The sequence below is a fragment of the Cotesia typhae genome, unplaced genomic scaffold, assembly GCF_013202065.1.
Source record: "Cotesia typhae breed Kobodo isofemale line unplaced genomic scaffold, CoteBio_Ctyphae contig_20, whole genome shotgun sequence".
Taxonomy (NCBI): domain Eukaryota; kingdom Metazoa; phylum Arthropoda; class Insecta; order Hymenoptera; family Braconidae; genus Cotesia; species Cotesia typhae.
Genome location: NW_027423725.1, coordinates 6,190,855 through 6,206,644, shown reverse-complemented (window position 1 = coordinate 6,206,644; position 15,790 = coordinate 6,190,855). Strand labels below are relative to the sequence as shown.

The 15,790-nt window shown below is 31.2% G+C and overlaps 2 protein-coding genes across 4 annotated transcripts in view; both read right to left on the bottom strand.

Moving 5' to 3' along the window:
• The window catches only part of Syt7 (Synaptotagmin 7), a 335,513-nt gene that overhangs the window by 90,690 nt on the left and 229,033 nt on the right, over positions 1 to 15,790 (bottom strand). The gene's annotated exons all lie outside the window — the stretch shown is intronic.
• On the bottom strand, positions 4,430 to 6,295 carry LOC141538245 (uncharacterized). Its single transcript, XM_074259624.1, has 2 exons — positions 4,883 to 6,295; positions 4,430 to 4,695 (listed from the first exon to the last, which is right to left on the bottom strand). Exons 1-2 carry the CDS (start codon positions 5,280 to 5,282, stop codon positions 4,430 to 4,432), a joined length of 666 nt encoding a protein of 221 aa, XP_074115725.1. The 5' UTR covers positions 5,283 to 6,295.

Here is a 15,790-nt window from a genome sequence, read left to right as displayed (position 1 = left end):
ATGCAGTCGTCATGTTCTTCTATGTCGGAGCGCTGGCATCTCAACCAGACTTAGGCATTCCACCTGGCAGTCTCAAAGGGTTAGACTGGTATCTAATGTCAAACAAAACCGGGTGACTTATTGTCCCGCTCCACGGTGACGTTGACTTACCCACGCCCTTTGCAACCTCAAAACCCAAAACTAAAAATCCAGAACTTAAAACTCAAAATAATTCAATAAAACCTTAAATGACTTGACCTCAATATTTTTCAAAACTTGACTCTAAAAACTGACTCTACTCTTGAAAATTCTAAAATCTCAAATGTAACATTAATTTTCTAAATTCACTCTAAAACTATAGCACTTCGTTACTCGGCATCAACACTCACATAACTCACAAAATATTTATCTTTAATCCTTAAATTATATTTTCTATTATATTTGGTCTCGAAATATCGGCTTAAATTAACAAAAATACGTTGGCGCTAGTGACGTTCATTGTAAGTAGACTCTGGTTGTTAAAATAACGTATATATATATATATATATATATATATATATATATATATATATATATATATATATATATATATATATATATATATATATATATATATATATAAGGAACGTTTTATTGAATCTATACTGTATGAGGGGAATTTCATGCCAAATCCCCGAAGTTCTGACCCGACCCCCTTCGATTTCGCTGAAACTTTAGTATTATTTATATCCTACTAAAAACATTTTTCTGAATTTTTTCAGATTTTGCTACCCAAAAAAATTTACGAATTAAAAAAAAACCGTTTTTTTTTTTTTTAATGCAATAACTTTTTTACAAATTGACCTTTCGGCACTTTTTTCTTTTCCAAATTTTTGTTTTTAAATCTATTTTTGACCAAAAATTTTCTAAAAACACGATATATGAAATAATTCAGTTTTTTCGATGAAACCGTAATTTTTTCGAAGCCTGAAAACTTTGATTCTGAATTTTGTTGTCTCATAAAAATTTCAACTAAGAAAGTATTTAAGCCCGCTAGTCCCATTATGTGCTGACTTTTCTTTCCTTTTTTTTTTTTTTTCGATTGAAAATAAGAAAATTCCAAATTTGGCTTATTTTTTTGGACTTCGTTGAATAAGTGACTCCTGGCCACTTGAAAATAGGGCTAGAAAAACAAATAAGTTACAAACTGAAATAAATGAAACATTATAGATGTATACTTGACGCAATAGTATCTGGTAATTCGTCAACATGAGTCATTCCGTCGTTAGAATTTTCATCAGCTTCCAAACTCTCATTTGATTCATTGTCAGTATCTTTAGTTAAATCCTCGGTATACTGTCTCAGTAATTCCTCATAACATTGACTGCATACACGGTCATCAATTAATAAATGAGAATGAATGGTCAAATACACAGGCAGACTTCGCCAAGATTTCGTCTTATTATGATTATCAAAATTCAATGGATACAGCTACGATGGAAAAATTTTGACGTTTCAATTGTTTTCAATAAACAAATTAATAAAAAATAATTGTTATTTATTAAGAATTTGCTTATTTACACTTGGTACACGTGAAAAATAACAAACTTGTTAACCATTTGCGAAGTAAGCACAAACGTCATTCAAAAAACATCACCTAAATGCGATTAAGAAAAAAGAAGAAATTAGAATTAGAGTTATTTATTAAGTTATGCCAAAGCCGAGGGCAGATGGCAGTTTTACAAACGCACAACAAGTTAACAAAAAAAAATTAGGAATACGGTAGACCCTGAAGGCCATCCGTGCAACTTCCCGCTAATTCCATGCCTAGGTGCATAAAACTGCACTAATGATGTTTTTGTGCTCTTTGAGCTCAAAAATACAATTTATTTGTTATTTTGAGCTCTTCGAGCTTAAAAGTCTGATAGAAGTATCATAGAACAATATTCTTTAAATTTTCAAACCGCACTTACTTTTCAATAAATCAACCGATTTTCACGCGGTTGGCAGAATTTGACGCAATTTTTTTAGTTTCCTGATGAATCTTCAAGTTTGAATTGATAAAATTAGGAAATTTGGAGTAATTCCAAAAAAAACACTTTTTTTGGTTTTTTTTGTTCATGATATTTCTTGAACGAATTGACCAATTTTGACCGGCTTGACGGCAATCGACGTAATTTTTCATGCTAATAGCTGATTAGTTTTTGAAATCGATCAGTGCAGCCGTTTAAAAGTTATTCAAAAAAATGTCGGAGTTATGTTAAAAAAACACTTGTTTCCAAATATTTTATCAAGGATATCTCTCGAACAAATCAACCGATTTCCTTGTTTTTGGCGGCGATCGACGCGATTTTTTAAGCTCTAAAATTATTCTATATCATCGAAAACGACCCGAGACGAAATGACGAAGTTATCTCAAAAAACACTTTTTTCGATTTTCTTTCGTTCACGATATCTTTCGAACGAATGAACCGATTTCGACCGGATTGGCGACGATCGGCGTGGTTTTTTATGCTAAGGGCGGATTAGTTTTTGAAGTTGATCAATATAGCCGTTTAAAAGATATTCCAAAAAAACCACTTTCAAAAATGATTTTTTTCTTATTTTTTTTTAGATTCTTGGAACTCTTTAGAACGCCGTTTAGTTCGTTCCGATCGGTTCAGTCGTTCAAAAGTTATAAGCGAGTCACATAGTCACACACACGCACATACACACGCGCGCGCGCGCACGCATATACATACATACATACATACATACATACATACATACTAGGGTGATTCAAAAAAAAAGAATATTTTTTTTTTCGTTTGGTACTCTGAAAAATAGGTTCCTAGACACCTCTAAGAAATCCTCTCCAAGCATGAGTTCTTAATTGTAACGGGAAGGTCCTCCTTCTTACAGTTTTCTATTTTTTCTTATTATCAGATAGAAAAATTTATATCTCGCTTCCAACTACTTGAAAAAATATCTTATTCCTTAGATTTTGTAGGAAATTGAATGCTCTACAAAAAAGGTCTCTTACGATTTTTTCGTAAACCCAACCGTTTAAAAGATATTAACGGTTAAAGTTTGATTATTTTTGGGAAAATTTTGTATTTCTTATGAATTTTATAACTCAATGAAAAAAAATCATTATGAATGATGAAACTCATAGTTTTGTAGGAAATTTACTGCTCTATAAAAATGGTCTCTTATGATTTTTCGATCAAGTTGAGCGTTTACGAGATATTCATCGTCAAACATCAATGCATATCAATTTTTCTAGTTTTTGATCAATAATTCGAAAAATTTCAATTTATTCTGTGAGTTTCAAGGAAATTTAGACAAATTTGAGTTTCTATGAATAGAAATATGTTATGAACTATTTTTTTAATTAGTTTTTTTAGTCTTGGACATGTTTGATTACATTAAAACAAAAAATTAGTGCATTTTTTTAAATATATAATTCAATTTAGTGTGTTTCACATGTGTTTCACTTTTTTATCGAAGAATTTATTTATTTAATTATCAACTGCCATATAATTTTCAATATTTTCAACATAACGGTACACTTTTACTGTAAATAATTTCCTCTATTGCAGTTTGGGTAGTTTTTTCGATGTTCTTTGATAATTTGCAATAAGTATTGGAATTGCTCTTCATTTTTGTCAAGCATTGATTATACTCACTAACTAATGCAACAGCACGTTCTGCTGAATCATTAACAACTTTCAATTGGTTAAAGTATTCTTTATTTTCAATGTAACTGTCATTAGTAGGCCACGATTCAATATCTTTATCAAGGAAGTCATATGGTAAATCAAAGATTTTAAAGAGATTTAAAGACTTTTTAGAAACAAAGTCACTCAGACTTTTTGCGTTAATGAATTCAAATCGTTTTTATCAATTATAAATTTTTAGCTTTAGAATCTGTACCGTTACGAGTATTAACAGCTCCAACAATATTTTTTTACTTCCAATGAAACGGTATCGTCAAATAATGATAAAATGGCAAGTTCATCACTTAAATACCATAAATGCAAAATCATTTTTTCACAAGTTGCTGAAGAAATCAATGAATTGATATTTTTGTACTCGAATAAATTTTTCAAAAACTGCAAGTCATGATTAGCAGCAGTTGTTGCAGAAGTTGATGAAAACCAAGCTTTTAAATACAGTGTAACTATAAATATACAAATTTGCCGAAGACCGTCCAATTCTTTATTAGAAAGTTTAAATTCATTTCTGAATAGAAACATTTTTAAACTGTAAATTGCCTTCGCCATCCACCTAGCATGATGAATTGCACCAAGACGTTTGAAAAAATTTCTTCTTGAGGCATTTCTCCAAGGAAAATCAACGACAATTCCAACAATTCTTTATAGTCATCTCGGGGTTGTAGTAACTATCAAAAACAATTAAAAATTTGTCAGAAACAAGAAAATTTTTTTCTTAAAATCGCAGTTAAATCATACCTGTAAGGATTGTGCAATTAAACTAGATATTTCATTTTTTTATCCAAAATGATATCAGCAACAACAGTATCTTCAATTCCAGATTTATAATTAGTTTTATTTATTTCATCCCATGATTTTTTAAATCTTCCGAACATTGGTACGTTTGGCCCAGATGACACAGGCCAATATACTTCAAATGCACTTCTCAATATGATCTCAAAAATGTGGTGACGACATGGTAACCAGATTAACTCTCTTCCCAAAGTCTTTTCAATTGCCTTACATGTACCGTTATGAATTCCTGTATAAAGAAAATAGATAACTATCGTTAAATTTAATATTTTCAACAAATTGTAGATTATATTTAAAATCCAAATGAGTAAATAATTCTCAATAATTTCAAAAGTGAAATTCAGTAAGCAATAAAAATTAAACTAGAACGTTAATAATTAAATATTTTTTAGATTAAATTATCATTGATAAGTTACCTGTATTAACTGCCGTCGTGTCAAAACACATCGCCTTAACATAATTAGTAATACCCCATTCACTCAATGTCGATAAAATGGCTGATGTTTGATTGTCTGCCGTCCCAGAATTCATTTTTGGAACCCCAAGTAATTGTTCGGTACCAAATGCAGTTAAAATAACTGGTAGCCGTTCCACAGATTTTGATCCAACAAGGTCATTCAGCATTTTTCCGTCCCAATGCACAACGTATTTATCGTGTGTCTTAAAGTTGTCATTAAGTCCTTTAGCAATGTCTTCTCTTTGAAGCATACGAGCTCGTTGAATTGAACTATAACTGAGCGTTGTATCTTCAATTTTAATACCTACTGCTAGTAAAAACCGGAGCAATAATAAACATCGCATTTCTACTGCTGACATTAGCTCGGTCGAGTCCAAAAATGACTTCAGGAGTTAAGACATCAAGTTTTGCTCGTTTTGTCGGAATTGGAGGTTCATACTCTGAATCAGATCCAAAATTTGTAACTCCACTTAATATATACGTAGAGATCGACTCTGATTTTTCACTTGGAACAATCGCATGACTGGTAGACGGTTGATCTAAGTCTGGAATAAGATCTGTTTTATAAATTAAACGAAGAAAATGTATAGAATTTATTCATTTTGATGACAAATAATTAAGAAAGGACTCCAAAAATTGTCTAGTCAAATGTCATCTAGTCATCTATGAAAAGTTACACTACTACCTGACTTTATAATAATTAAATATCTCAGATACTTACTACTCTCATCTATTCCCATCATAGTTGTGGTTAAGTTTGATACAGGTACATTATTAGAAAGAATCTCTTTATGGGTACCGAATTTTTGATCCAAATACAACTTTCTAATATTATCATCAAGCACTTTTAAGGATTTTTCGCTCACAATGTCGAATAATTGTTCAAGATCAGTCTGAAATTTCATTTCCTTTTGGTTTTGCGCTGAATTCTTTTTATCGAAATTTTTTTGTAATTTTAACCATTGACTGTGATAGCGAAGAAATTTTTGACTGCATTAGGAGCTCCACTAGTTGGAATCTGATTTTTTCTCCACAGTTCAATAACTTGGTCAACTGAATTTTTAGCACTTTGTTTGATTGAATACTTTAAAATTTTAAGTTGGTAGAAAAACACACGCATAACCTCTTTCACTTTTGGTAACTTACGTTCCGAAATTCTTTGTAGAGGTATTCCGATAAAACGTATTTCTTTATTCATTGTAGGTTAATTGATGATAAATAAATTTATGTGATGATTATAAGACTTATTTAAAATGAATTATTTTATTACGTATTCAAGATGATCAGTTTTAGGAACACTGAAAATACGGTATTAAATGGGTAGATACTGAAGATAGTTGAGAGTAAAAAACATAGATGGCGTTAGTTTCAGAAGACAAACAGAAGAAAAATGGAATTCAAAACAAAAATCCCCTCGAACGAAAATTTTATGTATATTTTGTGAAAAACAATTTAAAAATACGCACTGAACAAATTTCATAATAATAAATGACAACGCGATTAAGATTTTAAATTATTAAAGATAAAATTAAAAAAATATTATTAGAATAAAAACTTTCAAATGAATTTTTGAACAGAAAACATCTATAGGAGTTGCTTTTATAATAAAAACTCAAATTTGTCTAAATTTCCTTGAAACTCACAGAATAAATTGAAATTTTTCAAATTATTGATCAAAAACTAGAAAAATTGATATGCATTGATGTTTGACGATGAATATCTCGTAAACGCTCAACTTGATCGAAAAATCATAAGAGACCATTTTTATAGAGCAGTAAATTTCCTACAAAACTATGAGTTTCATCATTCATAATGATTTTTTTCATTGAGTTATAAAATTCATAAGAAATAAAAAATTTTCCCAAAAATAATCAAACTTTAACCGTTAATATCTTTTAAACGGTTGGGTTTACGAAAAAATCGTAAGAGACCTTTTTGTAGAGCATTCAATTTCCTACAAAATCTAAGAAACAAGATATTTTTTCAAGTAGTTGGAAGCGAGATATAAATTTTTCTATCTGATAATAAGAAAAAATAGAAAACTGTAAGAAGGAGGACCTTCCCGTTACAATTAAGAACTCATGCTTGGAGAGGCTTTCTTAGAGGTGTCTAGGAACCTATTTTTCAGAGTACCAAACGAAAAAGAAAATATTCTTTTTTTTTGAATCACCCTAATACATACATACATACATACATACTGTAACAGTTTTACCTGCTCAGGCTGGCCCCTAATCAATTTTAAATTTAACTAACAAAACTAACAACAATAAAAATTACCAGGGCGCCACCAGGATTATTAATCACGGTTCCTGGAACCGGTCCAGAGCTGAGAAATCTTAATCTTAGAGTAGAGAGAGTGGAGGAAGGTGCCGCTAAATAATAAAAATTTAATTAACAATCTGTACAGTTTTATTAACAATAAAAAATAACAAACTTAACAAATTTAAGCGCTCACACACACACTTTAATTAACTTATAATCTAACGAAGCGGAGAACAACTGCGAACTAAACGATATTTACAAACGAACCTTCCAATTGACGATACGATGACTAGACGGGCTTTTTCGAACAAACGGTCTCCCACACCTGTCTTAAAACTAATTGGGCTTTTTCGAACAAACGGTCTCCCACACCTGTCTTAAAACTAATTGGGCTTTTTCGAACAAACGGTCTCCCACACCTGTCTTAGAACTAATTGGGCTTTTTCGAACAAACGGTCTCCCACACCTGTCTTAGAACTAAACTTAACACTATAAGTCCACCGGACTAACACAACTAACTCCACACTTAAAATTAAGTCCACAGGACTACCGAACTTAACACTATTAACACTCTCTATCACGCATAACCCGCTCAATTCTTCACACACATAACCCACACTTCGCTTAATTGATTTATAAAATTAATTGATTTCCGAATTTAATTTAATTACAATTTATTTAGATCTATTTTATTCAATCATTGGCTCGGTGAAACGAAAATTCTTATTTAATGATTTAATTCTGACTAAACTTTTACTTGATGACCTTGACTCAATATCACTGATTACTTGGACTTAATATCCACGCTGACAATTATCAAGTGTCATTTGTTTTAATTTAATCCCCTCACGGACTTAATCCCCAAAATTTACTTAATTTATACTTGACAAAAATAATTTTTTTATAAATATTTTCAACAAAAATTTTCAATATAATCTTCCTAACAATTTTCCGATCGGTACTGTTTTCAATAATAATTTCTTAATGTAATATTTTTAATAATTGATTCTCAATATAAAATAATCTTAATAATTAATTCTCAAATAATTTTCCGACCGGCAATTTTTCAAATGGTAAATTTTTAAATATCACAATAATTAATTCTCAATAAAAATAATCTTAATATAAATATTATCTTCTCACTATAAAATATTATTACTAATTTAACATTCGTTGATCAGTTATAAAAATTCGACACAAGTCGAAATAGTCAAATTTATTTGCTAGAACATTCGCTAGATAAGTCTTGTTTGACCTTGGGTATTGGAATTTATGCGACACACAAAGTTGACGCTTGACGGAAATTCCACGAATAAAAACTTGTCGATTATTTTTAATAAAAAAAATCAATCAACTTTTCAATTTAAATATTGTGAAAATAAATTTAACAAATTTTCAGATGTTAATTAATTAATTGAAAATTTTCAGATATTAAAATTTTCCCCGCAAGGTCGATTAAGTGATCCTCGGGTATAAACCCCCATAAAAATCACTCAATCTAAAAACTAGCAAATGTTCCACAATTAATTTATTAAATTTTAATAAGGAAAAGAAGAGGAATGATAGACCGAGTATGAACCGCGGTCTATCTTCCACCCACGGAATGAATAATGTACCTGGGTAAACGTTTTACTCCTTTCACGAATATTATGTGCCGTGGTGAGTATTCCAGGTGCAGGTTGTAAATTTCCTTTTCCTTCTCCTTCACTCCGGGTACGTCTTGAAATTCGGTATATTCCTGTTAATTCCGTAGTGGTGACCGGTGCGGCTGACTATCAAACCTCTTCTGATTCTGTCACCCTCCAACTACCGAATACTTACCCATTCCACTCCCCTCTTAATTACTACACGGGAGACCCGGAAGATCGGGGCGCGCCAGTGCTGAGTCGACTAATTATCGATCTCAGGTGATTTATCGATTTAGGGTAATTTACCCTGTTACAATACATACATACATACATACATACATACATACATACATACATGCATTCATACAGACATAGTGACAACATCGCGGGGGTAGTCAGGGAAGCTTCCTGTGACCTTCAAACGTCGAGATCTGAGGAAAACTCGATTTTTGCAAAACGGGGTGAAAACAATAACTTCCCGATTTTTGAAAATCTGAGATTTTTAGCGGGAAGTTAAAAATACAAAGATATAAAAATGAATAGATGTTCGTTGTACAAAGTATAAGTAATAATAACTCAACTATACTGCATTAATTACAATGTAACTTACAGTAGATCAATGAGAGTGTCAAGGTTACAAATCTTCGATAACAATAATTATTTAGTAATTTAATCTGAAGATTTAATTAATAGCGATACTAATATTAATATTTTTGCTCATAAGTCAAGATCAAATAGATGATCATGTATTCTATTTTTAAAGACTTCTATACTGGTTGAATTTACAATGTCAGCTGGTAGATCATCCTCCAAACGAATAGCCGTTACAACAAAATACAGTTCATACTGAGTAGTTGAAAAGTTTGGTATTTTGCAATTAACATTATTTTTCTTAACTGCTGGATGCTCAGGTCGTCGGATAGAGGGATTATCAATGAATAAGTCACGAAAATGATCTGGTTTTCCTATACTTAATAGTTTATAAAAGAAACAAGAGGTGCGCAGTAGCCTATCGGTTCCTGCCCTTGCTTTCCAAAATGCATTGGACCGGGTTCGAGTCCGGCGTACACCAATGAATATTTTCAATATTTAAGTTTATTATTCTGATGAGCCCATAAAAGTTTAAAACGAGTTCCAATCTCAAAAGTTCCCCCCTAGTAAGTCGCTCATGACCTTAGTAGTTTATGCGACTTTAAATTAAAAAAAAAAAAAAAAAAAAAAACACGAAATGTAAAAGATATGACGGCTTTTGAGTGATAGCCATCCTAATTCGCGCCTGAATGGAGTGATGTAATCATCACGCTGTAAGTTATAAATAAAGCGAGTAGGTGAATTTGAAGAGCGCTGAAGCTTTAGATTATTATCAAAAGTTGAGTTTGATAAGACTATTGAGCAGTAATCAATCAGATGTAAAATAGTTGCTGAAACTAATAATTTCTTAATATTGGTGGTATAAATATTTTCCCGTCATTTTAAACTATATAGTGTCGAGTTTGTTTCACTAACTGTCTTTGTGATATGGGTATTCCAAGATAAGTCATTAGTTATGAGAATTCTCAGACACTTGATCGATTTGACAAGGGGAATTACAACACCATCAATTAAGATTAGTGGCAGGCCAGCACGTTGAAGAGAAGTGACCTTATTCTTTGAGCCCAGGATCATAGCTTTCGTTTTCACTTCTAAACCATTTTCTTTTGCCAAGTCAACAACATTTTGTGAATCCGTAGTCATTTGTTTAGTAACTTCATGTATTTGATAAGAGTAAACATATAAGTAGATAAACTCATCATCGAAAAATAGGCCATGACGAGTATGAGTAAGTCTTTTAGCTACTGAGTTCATGATTAAGAGAAATAAAATGGGTCCGAGGACAGAGTCCTGAGAAACACCAGAAGTGGTGCTCAAGAACTCAACAGGAATACCATGCTCATCCAACACTGACTGACTTCTATTAGTTAAATAAGAGAAGAACCAAATAGTAGATAGAATAGAAGAACCTAACTCCACTAATGTTTTTCGAATGATTCTCGGATCAATTTAATCAAAGGCTTCCGTAAGATCAAATAGCACTAATAAAGTTAGCTGATTGCTATCAATGGCTAGACTAATATCGTTAATGAGCTTTATTAAGGCATATTGGGCACCATTATGCTAACGGAAACCCGATATATTAATATATTGAAACACTAAATTTTTACTTATTTGAAAATTTAATTCTCTAGGCCACTAAGCCTTGCGGATAAAGAATAATCGCCTAGATTTCATTATATTTTGGTTTACTGCCCTGGGATATTCCGCTCCCGTGTTTTAATGATTGTTTTCGTTTTTTTAGATTAATTATTTTACGGACAGAAGTTCCCACGTGTGCCAGTTAACTTGTTTTAATTACTTACAAATTTCACTGCAAAGATGGTCCTTCGTCCTTGGTTGGCTTTGTAGTTGATTGTATAAGATTATGCAGAATAGACGTTGATTGGTTTATAAATAAGTATTGGTTAGCGACAAAATTATAACAGAGCTTAACTTTATTTCACTAAATCAACACTTTAAGTAAATTTATAATACTTGGTAACGAAGCACAATAAATTTTTTGTATGAATATTTTATTTATACTTGAGGTTAGAGGTGATTAATTATTAACAATAAACGTAGTAAAATTCATTTAACGCAAAATAATAATAATAGTAATAATATGAACTTATCAATTAAATAATAGATTGTATAGATTTTAGGAATTTTGGTGAGTAGTCACCTAATAGTAGTAATAGTAGTATAGTGGTAAATTGATTTGAAAATATAGCGTTGTGGTTGACACCGGGGGATAGATCGAAGTGTCCATCACCGCTCAAGTATTGGGGTTTGTGACTGTTTTCCCCGCCTCGTGTCGTCTTGTGACGTCACGGGACTACCTATTATTTTAGCTAGTGTCGGTAACAAAAATTTCGGGTGGTAGTTCGCCAGGCTGATAAAGTCGGGACATTTTGTAATGTCTCAATATATATATATATATATATATATATATATATATATATATATATATATATATATATATATATATATATATATATATATATATATATATTAGGTGGTCCTTATGTTGGATTTTTGAAATTTTTTTCACGATAGTTCAAAATCGGTTCAAAATCTATAAAAAAAAAAAAATCATACCAAGTTATAGCTCTTAATTTTAATATTAACCCGCGTCCCCCGACGGTCAAAGTTTTAAAGGAAAATAACATGGGAAAAGTTATATTTTTACTTTGGAATTTTTACGTCATAAACTAACCAACAAATCACATCAAAAATATTTTTTCTAATGCAAAATTTAACGGTCTACAAAAAGGTCTCTTATCATTTTTTGATAATTCTAACGGTTTTGAAGTTATTCGAGGTCTAAATTGAAACTATAATCTTTTTCATAGTTTTTTCTGGTCATTTAATAATTCAACAATCATAGACGGGTTATTATTCATATTAGATTACTTTTTTACTTATGCATATAATTTTGAACTATAATTTACGTCAAAAGTATTAATCAATTAAAGAAGTGTATTATTAATATTTTAATGAATCGAAAATGTACAAACATTACCATTTTTATTTTTAATTACAGATACTTTTATGAAGTTTTTACATTAGTTTTTTTAAGTGCGTCAGGAAACATTTGACGATGATCTTTAACCAATTGTAACACGTATTGCATTTGTTTTTCATCCTTAGTATAACGATTACAAAAATCTTGCACTAGTTTAACTCCTCTTTCAGCACAGTCATTCACAACCGATAGTTTTTTAGCGAATCGTAATGCAGTTTTATAGTGTTCATTATGAACCCATTCAGAAGGATGAATCTTTAAAAATTCTGTTTGTAACTCGAATCTATTGAAAAAATTGATCGATTCTGCAGTTACGAAAAAGTCAATATCATTATATAATAATTCAGTTATGCTCTTAGTTTGAAAGCGTTTAACACTACATTTTTCACTAGTATAATCGAAGTCTTCTTCCGGAATATCATCAATCACAATTGTTTCTTCTTCTTTACGCAGCTTAGTGACAATTTTTAATTTTGTTTCTTGTGAAACTTCCTCATCAAAAATAGCCATGATTGCTAATTCTGGTGATAAATACCACAAGTGATTCATAAATCTACTAATTGCCCCAGTAGCAAGATTACTGTTAATTGCCTTAAAGTTGTTGAGTTCTTTTATAAACTGTAGATCATGGTACGGAGCTTTGACACTATTTGACGACGAAAACCAAGCTTTTACATAAACCATTGTCACAAAAGCACATATTTGCCGTAGTTTATTATCTTTTTTCAATGACATATTGACAATATACATTTTCAATATATAAATAGCTTTTGCCATCCATCGTGCATGGTGACAAGCTCCTGGCTTACGAAAACTAAATTTTTCGGGGATGACACCGATAAAAACTAAAGTAAGCTCTAATAACTCTTTGTAATCATCACGAGGCAGTTGTGATGCAAGAGTTTCAGTCGCAAAAGTTCTAATAGATTCAATTTTTTCATTTGTCAAGATATTATCATTTTTCGGATCATCTAAACCTGTTTTGTAACTGAGTTTATTTAAATCTCCCCATTGCTTTTGGAATCGGATAAAAAGTGGAACATTAGGACCAACAGTATTTGGAAAAACAGCTTCGAAGACATATCTTAGGACTATTTCAAATATATGATGCCTACATGGAAGATACAACAAATCTCTTTCTAACAATTTTTCCAGTAATGCAGCAGCACCATTACGAAGGCCTAAATTTGAAGGAGTCGTGTCACGGCATATTGCTTTTACAGATATGTCGAATCCCCAGTCACATAATGTCTTATGAACTACAGAAGCTTGTGCCATTCCAGTTCCATCTTCACTCGTTGGTACACCTAACATAATTTCTTTACTTTCTGAAGTAATTATTACAGGCAATCGATGAACAGTTTCTGTATTTAACAAATTAGATAATAATTTTCTATCCCAATGTACAACAATAGATCATAACTTTAAGTCTTGGAAATATTTTTTTATTTCTATTGATTTTGACTCTCGCATAGTAAGCCGACATCGGCGAATTGATGATCGATTTACAATAATGGAATTAATATCCACTTCTAATAATTTTAAATCGATAAGCGACTGACAAATAGCTGTAGTTATAAACACAGCATCTCTGTCGCTTACTTTACAACGGTCAAAAATAGCTACAACTCTTTCGTTGAGAATATTGTGAGTTCCTCTTATATTTCTTGATTTAAATTGGCCGGCAGTAGTTGGAATGTATACTTCTCCACTAGAGACTGATTGAGCACTTCCTTGGCTTGATAAGAGTTCAACGTTTTTGTCTACAAAAAAGGATAATGATAAGACAAAAATATCTTCACTATAAAATAATAAAATATCAATGAGTAAGTTGATTATTATAATTTACCAAATAATGATTTTTCTTTTTCACTTTCAAATTTTCGTTTTTCGAAATCCAATTGTTTCTCTAATTTTTTAACACCAATTTCATCGTCATCGTATGTCGTCTTAATATTTGCAATAAAACCAATTCGTTCATCTGATCTCTGATTATTCAAGAATTCTTTGGAATTTTCATCAACCATTTCAAATACATTTGACGGTGCGATGTCAAATAATTTTTTAATGAACAGGAAAATTCATTTTGTTTTTTCACAGCAACTTCACTCCGATTTCTATGTTTAAGAAGTATGCGCCACTCATCATACAGTTTTTTCAACTTATCTCGACATCTTTGCACATCTTGAACGGGAATTCGAGCTTTCTTCCAAAACACAATAATTTCATCAATCACTGCAGCAACACTATCTGTGATAGTATTATTTAAAATACGTGTATAAAAAAATAACACTTTCAAAGCTTGCAATTTCGATGGTAATTTGTTACCTACGATTTGAACGTTAACATCACCAATCAAAAAAATGTTTTGACGTAAACGTGATAACTCCATATTTAACTGATTACTTAAATATCGGATAAATGAACTCAAAAAATTTATTTACATATCAAAAAGGCATCAGTACTAGTAATTGAACGATTTTGATCAAGCTGAGAAATAAATGTAGGTTATGAGTAATCTGAGAATTAATTTTAGTGTTAGAGATTGAAGTAAAATCTAATAGATGGCGGCATGATCGGTTTCTAAAATGTTTTTAACCAGATGTTACGTCCCCACCTGCATTCGCAGATGTCTCTGATAGCGAATACGCGCGCTAATTTAAACTCTAACAATTGTACAATAATTTCATAAATATTCATTTTTTCATAAATATAATGTTAAATAATAAGTAAAGAATTCCAAACGTTAAACATTAAATACTAAGAAAATGATAAGTAAAACTCAGCCAACACCTGAATAAACAGATTATTTTTAAGTTCACATTAACATTTTCTTTCGAAGAATGTTAATGGAAAAACTAGAATGATTCAACAAGCAGTAGAACAAATAAGCTTAAGCTTAAGTTGTTTTTAAGTTACCATTAACATTCCAACAAGGAACGTTTAATGATAACACAAATGTATAATAAAATGTAAAGGGAAACTAGAGTACAGTACGCGGCAACATCAGAAAGTTTCACGAAAAGAATGTCCTAAGTCAACAACAAACAATTACGTGGACTAGACTCTGGAGTGGCATCAGCCGATGAGCCAGCTCACCCTGATGACGCAGGAAGCGTGAACTCCAAAGTCTAGAACATTCTATATTTTCGAGAACCTGATAAGCAACCCTACTCCTACAAGGGCGCGTCTCTTGGGGAGTCTATAAAAGCGAGTTGCATCGGGAACTCGGGGCCTTTTTCATAATATCATTATGCTACTACTAAGTACTGCTCTAGAAACCGATAAACATTACACTGTACGACGGTTTCCCTCCTGATAATTAAATTGTATCGCATTACTAATTAAATAAATCGGAGACTATTAATTTCAAATTAAA